Here is an 18,954-nt window from a genome sequence, read left to right as displayed (position 1 = left end):
TGTTGCGAACCCACGACCTTCTTCGTGCAAGGCGGGTGTGTATACCATTGCACCACGGTGGCACCCGTGCACCTGTACGCGCTACTATGGAGGTCGATCTAGAGACGCATAATTTCATGCATTTTTTTTCAATGAAATCACTCTAGTGTGGACCGGAACTAGGGGAGCAGTTTACTACTATTGCCGGCTTTACTATATTCAAAAGTAAATTAGCAGACCAACTACTACTGATTCCTTTTGTATGTGATTTTATTCACAATTATGCATTTTGACAGGTAGTATGTTTTGGATGTACCTTTTTTTGTACCATTCTCATGGTGCATTGTCCCGTTCCACACTAAAGCAATTTCAATGATATAATTTCATGAATTTAGGCGTTTTAGATCGAGTTCCCCACTACAGCAATTTCATAAAAACTGAAAAAATTGCATGAAATTATGCGTCTCTAGATCGACACCCATGGTAGAGTAAATTCATAAAATTGCTGTAGTGGGGAATTTGATTTAGGAACACCTAATTTCATGAAATTTATTACTGAAATTCACGCTAGTGTGGACCGGGACTATGGAACTCGATCTAAGAACGCCTAATTTCATGAAATTATTTCATTGAAGTCGCTTTAGTGTGGACCGGGACATTGCATCATGACCATGCTTTCATTTAACACAATACCAAAATTTTCTGCGTAAAGGCAGGTAGAAGTGTTATTTGTTTACACATGCCGGCGTTAGTCTCTCTTCGACTTTGTTCTCCTGATTTTGACAGAAAGCAAGCATTTCTCATTATGCAATTGTGAGTAAAAAAAGATATTTTAGATTTTTTATTATTTTACATTTGTTTATTTTAATGTTTTTTGTTTTCTCGGCCAGATATTTGATATTTTATTGATCGGCATTGGAGTGGTCAAGGTTTAGAATTATCTGTTAAAAATGTTTCGTAAATTGACAGTAGTACCCACAATTTTTGCGGCGGTGGCAGTTCAGCAAGCAGCTGAACCCAAGCAGGAGGACAAAACTCATTACCAATGTAAACCCAGTGAGTTGCCTTTGTATGCTCCATTGCATTCATTTGATGCGTAAGTATATGAATTTGTCCTATATTGGGAGTGAGTCAAAGGAACTTGTTCATTTTCAGGCCCAAGAGAAGTCCACATCCTCCAAAAGAATCGGAGCTACGCAGTGCCATTGAAAGTGGCGTTCGTGCTGTCCGTACTGAAATCCAAGCTGGATACAAAGTTTTGGAGAAACAAACGGATTCTGTAAATGACTACATCCATACAGCAAAGGAACACACGCAGTCCACCATTGATTACTTGAACCAGCCTCATAATGTTATGCCCCGTACTGGAGCCATAGCGATGGGTGGTTTATCCGGTTTCATTTTTGCTGCAAGAGGTGGCTTCTTCAAAAAGGTTATCTATACCACCGTCGGTGCCGGTGCAATTGCTTCCTTGTGCTATCCTCGCCAAGCTGAACAGTTTGCTAAGGATGCACTTTTCGAAGCTCGCAAGGGCTATGCCATCGCCTATAACTTTGTTAAGGGTGTTAAACCAGGTGAAGAAGTGCCCGTAGAACCCATCAGTAAATTCCCTACAACTTTGGAAGATGTAAAATTCATGGTATTCGATTTGTATGATGAAGCCAAAGAGGCTTTATTCCCAAAAAAGAATTAATAGTTTAACTATGTCTACTCCTGCCGTGAATGATATTTGTATTTGAATGTACAATCGAATACGTGGACTCTGTATGTGTAGCAGAACAAGTAACAAAACATTAAATTAAATTGTCAAAGAAAAATGAAACGAGAATAAAATTCCAAACATGTAATTAAGTGACATATTTTTTAATCAGTTCATGGAATCATTTGAAATACGCTATTCATATTTTGGCAACTACAGCATACATAGTATGTATATATGAACAAATCAACAATCAACATTCCAAACAATAAATCCAACTGAGAATATCTGTAGTGCGATTCTGTAACTGCTTAACGACAGAATTAACGACAAATGTCGATAGTTAACGACAATTTTCGTTAAGTGCTATTCTGTATACCAATTTTAACAATTTTTGTCGGTAAATTTTGTCGTTAATTACCGAAAACTATTGTTAAGTTAACAACCAAAAAAAGTAGTAGTTAAGTCTTATCGACAGTACATTATTACAACATTTCGCTGATTTCTTTTAACAGCGGCGTTTTTATATGAGCATATGTTATGTTAATAAGGAGGGTACACAAGGTAAATTCCGCCTTATTGAGAAAAATCTTCTTAATGCATTTACATAAGTGTTAACTGTGTAGAATAACATGGGGCAGCTTCCCCACTATTGTGCTTTCGACAGCGCCGATTTTATTGAAACTGCATAAAGATCATCAAAGAGTGCTTGTAGATCTTCGATTAACTCTTAACTTTCCTTTAGAACACCTTTATGTAGCATCATTAAATCGGCGCTGACGAAAGCGCAACATTAACGAAGCTGCCCCATGCTACTAACCTACGTATGAAGACTGCGCTAACCTTTGTTTTACTTCTTAAAGAGGAAACACGTTAGCTAATGCTTCCAAATAACTCAAGTGTGGTACTGCTATGTAAGACCTATACCAATGTCCTTAACACTATCTTTCTAGGAGGCACGTGACTTGAATAAAATGGTACGAGACACGTGAATAGTATTACCATAACCTACTTTGTTCTGTGATAATCTCATAGATTTAAACTCAGCATCAGTAACAATCAGAATGCTAAAAATTTCGTATATGCTTGGATTTTCGAACTTTTCATACTCTCCGCTATGAGAACTTTCTTTTAATGTAGGCGTGAATTGAATATGTGAATATATAAACTCAAATGACGGTAACGTGGATCCACGATCACTGAAGGGGCTTAAGTCATGTCAAATATCACAGCTGAAATTTGATACAGAGCGCACAACCCAAAATATGATCCCAACTTATAAATAAAAAATACAACTGCGCGTTTAAAAAGATTAATGGTGGTTTTATCACTTTTATTACTTTTAAATCACATACACAATAAAAACATCTTAAGAAATGCTTCATTACTGGCATCCGTAGCCATCCAAAAGACACACATTTGAGCCACATTCCTTCAAAAGTCTGAATTGTTTCCTTCTTAAACGCTTCATGTTTTGTATTCGCGACGAAATAATGTTTTCAGCTTCAAAATATATTTTAATTAATATTAAAATATAATATTTGACATTTCCTTCCAATCGATATTCGTCGGTATGAGTTAACGATTTCTACAATCGGTAACATAAAGTTACAGAATAGGACATTCGTTAACTCAACCGAATATTTTCGTTAACTACCGATGTCGGTTCGTTATTAAAAAAAAGTTACAGAATCGCACTACTGGTGGCATAATTTCACGAAAATGTTGCAAATACACATGTGTCTATAGGTAAGGTCACAATTTTATTTATTTTACGTGCCCCTGCCATTTCTTTGTTTCCTACCATTATATTGGACGAGTGATAACTGTATCAGTGGAATTTTTAATGTGGAACATGCTATTAAATTAGAATATTACGATGCCTTATTCTTTAGGTATTGATGGATGTAAACATTAAATGTATGATGTCTTCCGGTGCAACAAAATACTCACAAAAGCAATGGGCATATCCGCAAAGAAAATATAATCGAGCTTTAATAAGATGAATATGAAATACATATAAATGCAGGATACTTTAATAATTGTTCCACAAACATCTCAGAGGGGTTTCTTCTCTTATATCAATGTAGGCACCTCGATTCATATTACCTCAATATGGGACATACTTTTTATCGCCGAATTACTAGTCTTAAGAACCACTTGTAGAAAAGTTTTACATGGCTGTAATACTAATGGCACCATTCATTATCTTGGCTGGAGGAAACAGTTGACAGAGTAGACCCCATTCTGATGCATAAATTCAGTATTGTGGGAGTCCATGGTAGACGAAAATACCTTTGGTTTCTTTGGGTCACTTCGTTTTTTTGATTTTATAACGGTAAATGTAGTGAAAAACTTAGTTTCTTGGATTTTCAACGTAAAACGGACATAACTTCTTTTTTCCACAACGGACTTTTGCAGCTTATTTTTTATTTAAAAGGTGAAAATCATGTCTTTCGAACAAGTCATAATTTTTAAAAATCGGGTAACAAGTGCGTTTTAACTTTTTGGGGTTTTCTTTATAAAAGTTGGTACCTTAGTGCGTATGAATGTATTTGGAATTTGTTTATTTAATAATAACGCACAAGGTACCAATCTTTTATAAAGGAAAAACCAAAAAGTTAAGACACTAAAGATGACAAAACTCACGCATTTTTCAACCGATTTCATTTGTTTTCCTCATTTTGTAAAGATAACTAAATTTCCTTTTTGATAAAAGTAAATAATTACGCAGCTTGGTGTCTTCTACGCAGCCTAGAGCACAAGGAAAAGCATTTTCCTGTTTTTAATGCGTTTTTGTCACACTTAAATCACTATAAATTAACCATTTGTTACCCGATTTTTAAAAATTATGGCTTGTTCGAAAGACATGATTTTCACGTTTGTATCACAACTTTTTGGGTCTATCTTGTATTGCCACTAAACTTGAGTTGCGTTGTCAGTTGTCTGCGCGACTGAGACGAAATGTTGTACCATTAATGTCAACTCAACTGGGTGGTCGATAAACATGTTATCGATCAGTGTTTTTTCAAACTTGTGACCTCTATTCGCCAAAAAAAAAACATTTTAAAAATAATTGCGCTTTGGATAACTCTTTTGTGTATTCTGGACAATATTTTAATATTTTGGCTGAGTTTTCGAGCAAATTTGGAAAATAACCCTAGATTGGAATATAACCTGCCCATTGAAACTTCGGATCGTCAAGTTTTATTTGCTGTCCTAAAAAATGATAAGTTCGGTGGAATTATTTTTTGATGATGAAGAAAATGTACAGGACATTGCATCATTTGAGGGACAAGTCGAATCCATTGGAATTGCCATCTGCCCTGTAAGCTGATGATCATGTGGAAAGATCTGTAAAATCAGTAAATTATTTCAGGTTTAAGGCGTATTTTCGATTGCCAAAGGATGCCGTAGTTTACGTTGTGGAAACGTTAAAGGATGACTTCAAAGTAAGTTACAGATCAACAGCAATACCCCCACTTTTAAAAGTGTGCGCAGCGTTGAGATTCTTTGCGGACGGAAGTTTCCAAAAGTCTCATGGCAATGAATTCAACAATTGCATGGCTCAATCTACATTGTCGAGAGTATTGAAGGAAGTTGTCCCCTTGATAGAGGACAAATTGTGCCAAAATTGGATCGTTTCGAAGTTGATAGAGGAGGAAAAAAGGCAAAATAAAAACAATTTTTATTCAAAACCGAAATTCCCTGTTGTAGTTGGCTATATAGATGGAGGATGTTCGTCATTTTCTACTTAAACTGAACCTACTGTATTTGTCACCAAATGTATTTGAAAAAGATTTGCTGTTGTCCGCTCCAAAGGCGATAAATTCACTTATTGTGATGGACCACCACCAATGTCGATGAAGTTTATTTTATTTTGAGGCATTTTCTTTTTCAACTTTGCTTTAAAGTGAATCCAGACTCTGCCACTCTTCAGGTGTTCGTGTTGGAGGTTCATGGCTGTTTAAACTGTCCGAAATGGACCTCCACGCTTCATCCGCTGTGGCTTTGGTTTCACCAAAACTCAGGAACTCCTCGGGCTAAGTTTGGATTTTCACTCAGTTTATCAATTAATATTTCGAACTGCTGCTTTGTCGTTATTTTCACCATATTGATACACAAAATTAATTAATGATGCAAAGAATCAATAATTGTTAACAAAATGTTTATTTTTCCTTCTATTTTACTTCTTGTTTCTTCGAAAATGTTCACTGCAACTGAAAATTGGTGGTTGCTGAAAAGTAGCCGCTTCGTCAACTGAGATTCGCAACTTCAGTTGAGAGTTGCCATACGTGAATCAATTTTGTCAACTGGCAACGCCACTCAACGATAATTGTTATCGATGATCGACCCCTTTGTAGCACACTGTAATTGATGTCCATACTTGTTGATTTTTCTCAAGGTCAATTTTCACAATAACCCAGCAAAATTTATTTGAAGTTGTTCCTTGTGAAGTAGTGATTGAATAGCTTTTTTTGAAGCAGTCCACGCAGAGTCATGAAAAATGCAGTCCGTTCTTCACATTTTGACAACGTCCGATTTGAATCCATTTCATAAAATTTTCACATTTTAGAAATTTCAAAATTTTGCAAAAAAAACTTAAAAAGACAAAGAACATACGGGCATGTTCTGTCATTCACCTCTGCACCTCACGTGTATCGAACACACCTAAAGCTGTTCTGCAACACACTTTACACCTAGTTGGGGTGTATTCCTCACACTGTAATTTTGATGGCGAGAGCTGAGTGAATCCTTATTTTTTAAAGAAACTAATTGCAAATTCCTACAAAAAACAGCCTAGGACTAAAATTTACTGTGTTTTCTATGAGTATTTAAAAAATATTTAATTTTCTTAACACAATATGATTTTAAAATGTATTTTTTCTTAAAGTACCAAATTCAACATGTACGCGCTCTTGTAGAAGTTCGTTTCTTTGTTTACCCTGTTTCGTAAACAATCAAACGAACAAAGCGTACATACCCACACACGCATGTGTATTCGTTGATGCGCCAACGCAGACTGATATGTTTTTCATTGTAAATGATAAAGTTTGAAAGCTGTAATAAAGCTTTCCAAAGTTCTTTCGTGAAATATGAAAGCTCTTTTCACGTGAAACACAGAACATCAATTGCTTTCACAGGTGAAGTGCATGTGTGATGTGAAATGGATACACCGTGAATTTCAGAACATGCCCGATAATTTGTTTCTTGTTAATTCTAATAACAGCAATATGTTTGCATCCATAAAAAGAATTTGTATACAAAAAATAATAAAAGTGATTTCGAACTACATCTTTGTTTGTAGCCAAAGAAGTAGTTGAATCACATGTTGTTGTGATTTATTCACTACAAAGAACTAATGCAAAATGTGTGCTTAAGAAGTAAATTAGACAGTATCCTCACTGCACCATGCCCTTGTAAAAATCATGACTTCTTTCACGTAAAAAGATGTATTCCGAAATCACTTGCACTCATGATTTAACTACTTCTTTGGCTACAAACATTTTGCTGGGAAATGATGAAAATAGTTGTGAGTAAGATCGAGTTGGGCTGTGTATAATAAGGTTATTATTTCATAAAATCGGACGGCTTTTTTTTACCAATTTCCATCGAAACATCCTGCACATATTTGCACTTTTCGTTTTAATGTGATATTTTGTCTTGCAGATATATACACATTTTCGTTGATTGAGAATGTCAGGGTAAATTCCTGGGGGGTTACTCTGTATTGCAATGCGCTTTCGTTTAGTATTTTGTTAACGCAAGATATTTGCGTTAACGCACGATTTTTATATTGGCTTTTGTACTACATATTGTGGCGGTGTCAGAAAGGAAAAAGGAACAAAAATTCTTTAGAAAGGAGATACGAAAACGCAATAGAGACGCTTTTAATTTCCTTACGCATCGCATTTTTTTTTTAGTTTTGATGTATTCTAGGACCTATAGTAAAAGTCTATGGCGAACAAATTCCTAGAATATTTTGATCTGATACGATCACATTTTATAGGAGATTTTAAAGATTTGTGAAAAAGGGACCAAGGGGTTAGTTGTTTTAAGAAAATTATTCCTCGCATTCTTGTCAGTAAAGTTGCCAAAGACACTGTATACCTAAAGTGCAAGGATTCCACGTAATCTTAGAGATTTCATTTCTTTTAGCGGATAACATTTTTGTCTTTGACGCCATTCTTTTAAAATGATGTTTGCCCTTAGCCCTAATTTTTTGTTTAATTTTGCATATTTCTGGAGTTTAGTACGATGTAGAGTTTTGGTGTATTCAAAGTAAAAATTGATGGCGAACAAATTTGTAGAATATTTTGATCTAATACGATCACATTTTATAGGAGAAGAGACCAAAAGGACCCCTTTAATGACCGTCTGAGGGTTAAAAAGGTGAGGTTTAAGTCCATTCATTTTTAGAGTTTTGGCCAGGCTTTTCGTAAAATTGGCCTCTGTGCATTGGTGGGGTTGTGTTTTTAGGATAGCTGTTGCAATTTAGTTTTTCAAAACAGTCTGGCCTAAACCCATGGTTGTTGTTTTAATATTTTAAAACAACTGATTTATTAGTGGAGAAAGTTGGGCATTGTAAGGCAGGCAAGACTAGTTTTGATTCATTCAGGTATGTGATGAATTTCGAATCGATTTGCAATGAAAACGATTTGCCCAAAACGAGTGAATTGTTTTTATATGTGATGGGAAGCTCATCGAATTTCAATTCCAAGTTGTTTCAATTTCATTAAATTCCCACAAACAAAAAGCAGAAAAGTGATTCCTAATCTGCAGTTGAAAGAAGAAAAATAGAAATAAAAGACACTTTTTTAGTCTTGGCGATGGCAAAAGTCGAAAAAAATTAATAAGAAATAAAATAAATTTGTGTTCTTAATTTTTAATTGACCAATATGGAAGTTTAGTGTCGAAATTCTTGTCCTATTACATAAGAACTACACGCGGTGAAAACAACAATGTGTTCACCAATGTGGAGAAAAAAAACATATTAAAAGTATTATTAGGGTAACCCTAGTACTACCACATAAAATGCAACAATCTGGCAGCATCATAGCAGTGTTGCATGCATCAGTAGTTTTAAGTTATTATCTCTCTCTACTCATTGTCAGTACACAGTCAGTTAGTTACTTTGCAACCACCAATTAATAGACATCTCATCTGTACATATTTCGTCATATTTCATTGTTCTTCATAATTAATACTTTATTTCAACTCATAAAACAACTTAAAGTTTTATTCAATAAATGAATTGATTGTTATGTTTAAACATCGTCTTTCATTCAATCGACCACCTCCGTAAGAACATAACAATTTGGCGACGAGGATTTTGGAACAAATATGTATCATTCTCGCTAACAATTTGGCGACGAGGATTTTGGAACAAAGATGAATCATTCTCGCTAACAATTTGGCGACGAGGATTTTGGAACAATATGTATCATTCTCGCTAACAATTTGGCGACGAGGATTGTGAATCAAAAACCGCTCACACAATAACAAAAGGAATTTCACAATTTCATCAGAACTTTCAACAAGGCTGCGTAATAACATCAAGACATCGCACACAATAAAAGTTGTGGCAGGAAGATTTTCAAGGAAAACATCAAAACGCACAGGCGCAAGTTCATCAGGAACATTCTAACAAGAATTTTCAAGAAATCTTCAGCGATCAACACTCACACTCACAACAGTTTGCAGTCTCACATATACAACAATTTTCTTTCAGCTCAACACACACACCATAGCAACGTGGGAAATTTCATCATTTTTGCAGCGCACACATACAGACATACGACGGCAGCGTCTCTAACAAAATTGTAACGGCTGAAAACACAGACACTAGAAAAATCTAGACATGTCGGAACAAGCGAATATTGTAAAATTACTTGCACAGCAGCAAGAGCAAATAGCTAAGCAGCAGGAACAATTTGCGCACCAACAGGAACAATTTGCGCAACAACAGGAATTACTAAATAAACTCACACAAATCATTGCTGGACAACAAGGTGCAAATACAGTTTCATCATCAATTCCAGGTGAATCATCAGTGGCAAAAGCCCACCTCATGGAATCTTTAGCTAATTCCATGACGGATTTTCACTATGAGCCTGACAGTGGTTTATTATTTGAATCGTGGTACAATCGTTTCAAACACATCTTCGAAAGGGAAGCAAGTGCACTGGACGATGCAGACAAAGTAGGACTTTTGTGGAGAAAAATGTCCAATCACATTCATGAACGATTCAATAATTTCGTGTTACCAAAACAACCTCAAGAACTTTCATTGGCAGACACAATCAAACATCTTACAAAGCTATTTGGCCGAACAGAAACACAAGTAAGTCTACGTTATAAGTGTCTCCAAATCACAAAGATGGAAAATGAAGATTTTAAAGAATACGCCAGTCGTGTCAATTTTCAGTGTGAACTTTTTAAACTGGATGACTTAACTACAGACCAGTTCAAGTGTTTAATTTTCATACTTGGTCTTAAATCATCACAAGACAGTGACATCAAAATCCGTTTATTAAGGCATCTTAATGAAAGTAAGGAAGTAGTCAACTTAGAAAAGCTTGTTGATGAAACACAAAGCATTTTGGATTTGAAAAGTGACACAGCACTAATTGAGGGAAACCAAAACAGTGCAACAAAATTGGTAAGCCTCAACAAAAACAAAAGATACCAAAAACAGCATGTTGGTATTGTAGAGATATGCATTATGCAAACCATTGCCCGTACTCCAAGCACAAGTGTACCAAGTGTCAACAGATTGGTCACAAAGATGGTTTTTGCAACAGCATGCACAGGCAGAGCAAATCAAAACACAACAACGACAAACATCAACAAAGCAAAACCAATCATGATCAAAACTCAGAACAGAACAATGTGAGTCATCAGAATTTTAACAACAACAAAACAAAATTCAGCACAAAAACAGTATCTACAACAGATCCAGTCAAAATCAAGCAGGCAAGAAAATATGCTACAGTGAGTATTAATTCAAAGCAAGTGAAACTACAGTTGGACACGGCATCAGACATTACCATAATTTCTAAATCAACGTGGAAAAGAATCGGAAAGCCGGATGCATTTGAAACCACAGACACCGCCGAAGATGCAGGTGGCAATAAACTCACATTTTTTGCAAAACTTTTTCCAATAGAAGTGTCAGTTGCAGGAAAATCAAAAATTGTGGATTGTTACATTTCAAATTTGGAATCATTAAATGTCCTAGGCATAGATTGGATTGAGAAATTTAATCTATGGGATATTCCAATAGCAAAATGGTGTCATCAGATCAAGTTCACAGGAACTAAGTCATTGAACAATGTTTATCAAGTACTCAATGCTCACTTTCATCCCAGCCCAAATAGACAAGTCAAAACAGCACTCAAAAAAAGGGAAGAGGAAGGAGCGACCGCAAAAGCATCTTCAAGAAGAAAAACTCACAACGTATTCAACGTTCATAAAAATCTATATTCATCAGTTATGAACAGAAATCAGAAAAAGGAAAGTCAGTATAATTCCAAACACGGAAGTCGCATCAAGGTACATGCAGATCAACTTCAAACAAAAATAGGCGATACTTCTGCTTCATCAAACAAATTATCACCTTTGGACATATTACTTCGAGAATTCAACATTAAATTGCCGTATACAGATTCTACAGCATATCAACCTGAATTATCCACAGAAGACAACCAGTTGAAGTAATATCCAGAACCCCGGTTCAAACTTAAAAGGGGAGATATTAGGGTAACCCTAGTACTACCACATAAAATGCAACAATCTGGCAGCATCATAGCAGTGTTGCATGCATCAGTAGTTTTAAGTTATTATCTCTCTCTACTCATTGTCAGTACACAGTCAGTTAGTTACTTTGCAACCACCAATTAATAGACATCTCATCTGTACATATTTCGTCATATTTCATTGTTCTTCATAATTAATACTTTATTTCAACTCATAAAACAACTTAAAGTTTTATTCAATAAATGAATTGATTGTTATGTTTAAACATCGTCTTTCATTCAATCGACCACCTCCGTAAGAACATAACAAGTATATTTTTTTGATCTGTGCTTATTTATCGAAATATCTAATATTTTCGTAACAAAATATACAAAAAATAAGGAAAATAAATGTAAATTTATCTATTCTATATCCGTGTTTAAATCTCAAGCTTTTTTCCTAAAAAATATCAAAATTCATTACATCGTTTATAAATCGACCACAAAAATATGACCGTTTTCAAAACGAGAAAAATAAACGATTATCGAATTGCATCACACGTCTTTTTGATCAATTGTTCCATAGAACAAAATGGAATATGAAACCGATATTGAAAACAATTCGATGTCGGAAAATGTACATGCATCACACCTGCAGTCGTTTTTGACTCGTTTTGAGCTCGAAATCGATTTCCATCACATACCTGGGGCCTAATTATGTGAGTCGATTCGATCGTGAATTTACTCGTGAATAAGTTTTCGACACGAGAAAAAAACGGCATGATAAGACTCGATTGAAATCGTTGATCGAATGTTTCGAGAGCAGTGTTCACCAGCGAGCTGCTACTGAGAGCAAATTATTGTAACTTTCAATCCAAAACACACGGTAATGTATGCTCAGTTGCTCTCAGTACGGGCTCGCTGGTGAACACTGTTCGAGAGTAACCGGTAATCGAACTATGTGTTCTTCAGGGAATGTTATGAAGGTAGATGTCAAAAAAATGTGTTTATTTCAAAGCAAAAACTAAAAAACAAAATTATGGATGAAAAATGTAAATATTTGTGGAATTTTTTGAACAATACATTGAATAATAATTTCGGAATGAAGTTGTGCTAAGAAAATATGAAAATTAGTAATGTTTGCAAAATTGTTTTGACATTTTTGTTACAGTTTGCTAATACATCTACCTTAATAATTCTCTCTCAAAATAAATGAGAGAATTTGGTGGGTGTTTTTTTTGACTTAGCCTCTCTGAGAGAGTATTTCCTTTGGTAAACAACGGGGGATGAACTGTTTAAAATGCACTTTATTAAAAGTTGTTCACTTATAAAGTGAAGGCTATTAATATTAAATAATTTTTTGTTTTGCAGAAATTCATATTTTTTCAACTTGTATTTTAACGACTGCAAACACTAATTTTTGGTTAATGATAGCATGCATATGTATTTATTTTAATTCTAATTTAATCACAATTTCTCAAAACGACTGAAAAGGACTTTTCCCAATTTCTCTTGTTATTTTGTGTAAAGAATGCTCACAATTATTTACTAATATCATTTTTCCTCTATAAACCGCCAATAAACAAAATTTTTTACATTTTAAACAAAAATACAATAAGAAATCTTTTATTTCGTTTGTTTACGATAGGCCATTTGGCTACGAGAAATTACTCGCAAATTTATGCTCAATTTCTCGATAATTTTACTCGATAACGAATATTGTCATCCCAACTTTGAGTACTCGGGTCGAAACAACTCGATATCGAATCACGTAATTAGGCCCCTGTATGTAATAAATTGATTATGACCGTTTTCAAAACGAGAAAAATAAACGATTATCGGATTATCACACGTTGTTTCGATCAAGTTTTCCATAGAACACAATGGAATATGAAACCGATATCGAAAACAATTCGAAATCGGAAATGTACATGCATCACACCTACAGTCGTTTTTGACGATCGAAATCGATTTCCATCACATGCCTGATTATTAAAATTTTTAACACATCAGAACTCCGCAATTTTTAATTGTTTTTTATTTATTTGTATATTTCATAACATGCAATTTTAAGCCGTATGGCCAATAACAATGAAATTGCAATCGCAACTACTCCAGAGTAATAATAAATATAAAATAATAATAATTATAAAATTTGTATCATAAAAATAATTATACAAATTCATTGAAGATCGAATACAAAGGTACAATTGTTAGTTTGTTTAAAAACTACTACAGAGTTAGAATACATACGTATGTTGCAATATTTGTACAAAACATCGATCAATTGAGATAGATGAAATCTTCAAAGCGAAAAGGTTAATGTTTAAAGGGAATTAAAAATTATTTTTAGTATTAGCTGTATCATAAGGAAAGTAGTACAACGCTGGATTTTCAGTTGCAAAGTTTAGAACTACTCTTAATAAAATTTGTTATAAATATGTTATAGGGAATGATTAATTTGAGTTGAGAACTACTCTGTTTTTTATGTATTTTTCTGGTTTTCTTCGCAATTGTCAGTTGGTATAACTGTACTAGATAAATGTCAATTGCCATCGCAATACTGCATTTATGAAGTCAGGACGATATCTCGTGACTCATCATGTTGCATTTATGAAGTCAGCCTTTCAGACCGAATTAACTACTTCTTGGTATTTGGTGCTTGGTGCTTCCATTTGGTAAAAAAGTCTTCACCTAGTCTACATATAACCGCGCGCCCGATTTCAGGTATTTTAAAGTTTTAATCTATATTTTCAGTAAGAAAAAAATTCGTACCGGCCAAACTTAACGCTTTTTAGCTTCTTTTATTGTGATAACTGGGTTTCAGGGGTTTCTACTCTTGAAAGTTGCTACACAGGAAGCGAAATCAGGACTTTTTTTGATGTCAAACGTTTTAATAGCGAGGAATGCAGAATAGGCAAGTTAACTTGCGGCATGTTTCTGTTTGTAGAAACGAGATGTAAGGGGATGGAAAATTGCTCGTACCGGCAGTTTTTTAATTTCATAAAATCAAAAATATTGATTGATATAAAAAAGTACGTATGTATGTTTTACTTATTGTCTACTCGTGTACAGAAAATCTTAATGTGAATTCAATATCTTTTCATGCATACCTGTTCATTTGCGTACAAATTTCGTATTTGTTGTTGTAAATTAAAATGATTAATGATCGATTGAAGTCAAATGTCACAATAAATTCCATTTCTGAATGGTTCACGGTGGAGACTCGCCATCTGCCCGACAAGTTATGAGAAAGTGAAATTTGTATCTCACACGAAACACGGCTAAGAAATGCCAACAAACAATGTAAATTGAAAACCTGCAGACAAGACAGTACCGAACAAAAGGTACCAATATATACGAGCAAATTGTATTGTGTGCCAAAAAATTAATTGCCAAGAAGATGCTGCTTTTTTTTCTTAATATTCCAATTTAATATAAAAAAGTTACACTTCACGCTTCTCCCTATGCCGCCCAGAGGTGAATTCTTTCGTTATGGGTTTTTGGCTATTTTGTTACTTATTATTTCAGGGTATCGAATAAAAAAGGCGTCTGTTATCAAATTGATTCTCTGTCATGTAGACTTTCAAATGTTTTGGAAGCTCGAGGCGAGGGGAAATATGAGAGATTTATAATAACCCAACATGGCTTAATGACTGTTAATGCTAAATATTAAAGAAAAAATGGGGATTAATTCAAACTAATTATTGAAACATTTGAAATGAATAATATGAAAGACATACTTATTGTTAATTAATTTAATTCGTCTCATACACGGTGGGCATGCAGGACGCATTTTAATAGTATTTGTAAATTTAGAAATATTTGCCAATGTATGTGTATTTCAAGAAGGATAAATATCAGAATAATTTTGGGTTTTTTAAATGTAAACCTATCAAGCCCATGAATTATACATATGTATGTATGGGCCTCATAATACGATCTAGGTCATCGATTATTCGATCAAAATGAGAATATGTTGATACTATGTATTTTTATACCCTCCATCTTACGGTATAACTAACTTTTTCATTCCGCTTTTATATTTGTGTATTATTGATCAGTAGTGCGATTCTCTAATTTTTTGAGTTACCGACAAAAATCGGAAAATTAAAATGCTTATAATTTCGGTATTTAGCGATATTATTCGGTAAGTTAGCGACCAGAGTTGTCAACTTTTATTTAATCTTTTCATTCATAATTTTGCGTTTTAATGTTAGCGATTTTTGTCGCTAACTCAAACATAAGTTAGAGAATCGCACTACTGTATAATTATACCCTCAGCCTTTAGGCTAAAGAGGGTATTTACACTTTTATAAGACGACCAAAAATGTGCCTCATCGAAATAATGGTTTTAGACCCCAAGTATGTTTGTACGATATCCGTTTCAGACAATTTTGAGTAGATCTAGCAATGTCCGTCCGTCTGTCTGTCTGTCTGTCCGTCCGTCTGTCTGTCTGTCTGGCTGGCTGGTGCGCACGATAACTCTCGAACGGATCAATCGATTCGGTTCAAATTTTGGGTATCGAAATATTTTGTCCAGATTCGATTTAAGTTCGAAGATGGGCCATATAGGTCCACTCCTTCAGGTACCTCCCCCACAAATGTTCAAAAATTGTCGCAAAACTTGTGCGCACGATAACTCTCGAAGGGAATAATCGATTTGGTCCATACTTTGCACATCGTGTAATTTCTACCAAACTTAGATGAAGTTCCAATATGGACTCAATCGGTCCACTCCTTCGGGTACCTCCCACACAAAATTTCGGAAAAGTTCAGTTTAGGACCTGGTCTCGAATAGCTTTGATTTTTGTTTAAGCAAGTTGTATTCGCTGTCCTCTATACGACGCTGTAAGTTCCATTAGGGGCAAGTCCATACTTCCTGAGGAAATGGCCTGAAAGTTACAAAAAACCCTATGACACCGTGTGTAGTGGTTGGAGCTCAAGATAACTCTCGAACGGATCTGCCGATTCGGTCCAAAATTTGGCTTTCGTAATATTTTGTACAAACTTAGTTCAAGTTCAAAGATGGATTATATCGGTCCACTCCTTCCGGTACCTCCCCCACAAAAGTTCGAAAATGTTCGGAAAATTTGGGCGTACGATAACTCTTGAAGGAAGTAACCGATTTGGTCCATACTTTGCACATTATGAAATTTCTACCAGACTTAGATGAGGTTCCAATATGGACTCAATCGGTAAACTCCTTCGAGTACCTCCCACACAAAATTTCGGAAAAGTTCAGTTTAGGACCTGCTCTCGAATCGCCTTGGTTTTTGTTGTAACATCTTGTATTCACTGTCCCCTATACGAAGGTACAAGTTTCCTCAGGGGCAAGTCCATACTTCCTGAAATAATAGCCTGAAAGTTGAAAAACAAACCCTATGACACCACGTTTATGGGTGAAGCGCAAGATAATTCTCGAACGGAAATGCCGTTTCGGTCCAAAATTTGGCTTTCGTAATATTTTGTCCAAACTTAGTGCAAGTTAAAAGATGGATTACATCGGTCCACTCCTTCCGGTACCTCCCCCACAAAAGTTCAAAAATATTCGGAAAAATTGTGCGCACGATAACTCTTGATGGGAGTGACCGATTTGGTCCATACTTTACACATTCTCATAATATCTACCAGATATAGATCAGGTTCGAATATGGACTATATTTGTCCTCTCCATCCCGTACCTCCCACACAAAATTTTGGATAAGTTCACTTTAAGACCTTCTATTGAATCACTTTGATTTTTGTTGAAGCAACTTACATTCGCTGCCTCAATTACGATGGTAAAAGTTGTTTCAGGGGCAAGTCCATACTTCTTGAGAAAACAGCCCGAAGGGTGTAAAAACCCCCTATGGCACCCCCATGGTCTATGTCGGTCCATTCCTTTAAGTACCTTTTCCGCAAACATTTTGAACTTTAATCCTAATCAACATTTTTGTCGGTTCATACGACCAAAATTTTGAAACCCCCTAAATACAAACGTTTTTTTGTGAAAAAAGTGTTTCAATTTACACAGGCTGAGGGTATATCTCTGTCGGCAAAGCCGACTGATACTTTTTTACTTGTTCTATATCTATATAACGATATCCGCCTGTCTGTCTGTTGAAGTCAAGACAAAGCTTTCAAATTTGAAGAACGAGCTCTATAATTTGGTACAGACGTTTCTATTACGATGTTTGGTATTGAAAATACGTTTTATCGGTCCACGTTTTAATACTGCCTCTAAAGAACGGTACATCCAGATTTTCGGTATTATTAGGATATAAGTCATCGAAATGGCTAAAATTTGGTATTTAGTTGAGGCCACAAACTTTTGTCAAGATATGTCGGTGCATGGTCTCAATTTTGTTTTTAGGAAAATGTGAAATAAAAACTTTTATAAAGGAAAATACTGTGAAATGAAAAAATTATAAAGAAAATATGTATATTTAATTTCAAATTTTGATAGAATGTTACTTCCCGATTTTGCAATATGGTATTTAATCTTAGTTGGGAGATTAAAACATTCCGACAGAGAATGGTCTGTACAGGTTAAAAGTTTTTAGCCATTGGTTTTAGCCACTTTATCCAACCGAAATGCCTGAAAGCGAGATTAAATAAAATTTATGGTAGTATAAAAAATAACGCCGTTTTCTCTTGTTCTTTTTCAAAGGGAAGGATACGGAAGCTTTAAAAAAGTTTATTTTTGTCCAATTTTTTAACAAAAAAATTAAATGTCGCGAAGAGTAAAAAATTAATGGGCCGATTCCGTACAGCGAGGCGAGTCATGTCGCGTCGTCTATCGTCTCTGTGACAAAATTTAAAAAATGTATGTATGATAGAAAATAATCGTCGATAACAAGTTATTTTCATTTTATTTTTATTCGTTAGTAAAAATGTACGGCGACAGCTAATTTGTTGTCGCCGGAAAATGAACATTTCGGCGACAAAATTTGACGACGTCAGGCGATATTGCCATACGGAATCGAAAAATTGCATTTGGCGACGCGACACGACTCGCCTCGCTGTACGGAATCGGCCCATAAGTATTCTTTTATGTTTAAAGTTGAGCGACATGGAATAAAGCTAAGCGAACGAGATTTCTAATCTCAAAATCAAGGCAAAAATACTAATTTCGCAGGAAGAATAGCATAAAAGTAGAGAAGAGTTTTTTATTGGGGAATTCACGATGGATCATGGGTAGGTAAACATACATATTTTATTACTAGAATAGGTTTTTATAACCACAACCTTTAGGCTAACGATGGTGTGTATATACACTTTGATACGGTAAAAAATTTGCCAATCGAACTAATTGTTTTAGACGCCATGTTTGTTTGAACTTAACATAGACATTTTAGAATGTACATAGTTTCGACCTAGTCGTATACTAAATTACTATGATTTCATGCCCATTAGTAATTTTAATTGGTAGCGGTAGATTTTTGTTGAGTTTTTGGATACCCAAAAAATTTGTTCGCAAAGACAACCTGATGCTTTTACCATACATTTTTTTAAACTAAAATAACATAATTATGTTGTGACCACGGATACCCCAAA

The 18,954-nt window shown here is 34.9% G+C and overlaps 1 protein-coding gene across 1 annotated transcript; it reads left to right on the top strand.

The window, feature by feature from the left end:
* Positions 1–670: 670 nt before the first annotated feature.
* Positions 671–1,830, top strand: Mic26-27 (MICOS complex subunit 26/27). Its single transcript, XM_073960033.1, has 3 exons — positions 671–792; positions 870–1,075; positions 1,135–1,830. Exons 2-3 carry the CDS (start codon positions 930–932, stop codon positions 1,670–1,672), a joined length of 684 nt encoding a protein of 227 aa, XP_073816134.1. The 5' UTR covers positions 671–792; positions 870–929; the 3' UTR covers positions 1,673–1,830.
* The last annotated feature ends 17,124 nt before the right edge of the window (positions 1,831–18,954 follow it).

This window comes from Musca autumnalis, unplaced genomic scaffold (assembly GCF_047663935.1).
Source record: "Musca autumnalis isolate F117 unplaced genomic scaffold, ASM4766393v1 scaffold_1, whole genome shotgun sequence".
Taxonomy (NCBI): Eukaryota; Metazoa; Arthropoda; class Insecta; order Diptera; family Muscidae; genus Musca; species Musca autumnalis.
Note: the sequence above shows the minus strand (reverse complement) of the source record. Positions and strands in the feature narration are given on the sequence as shown.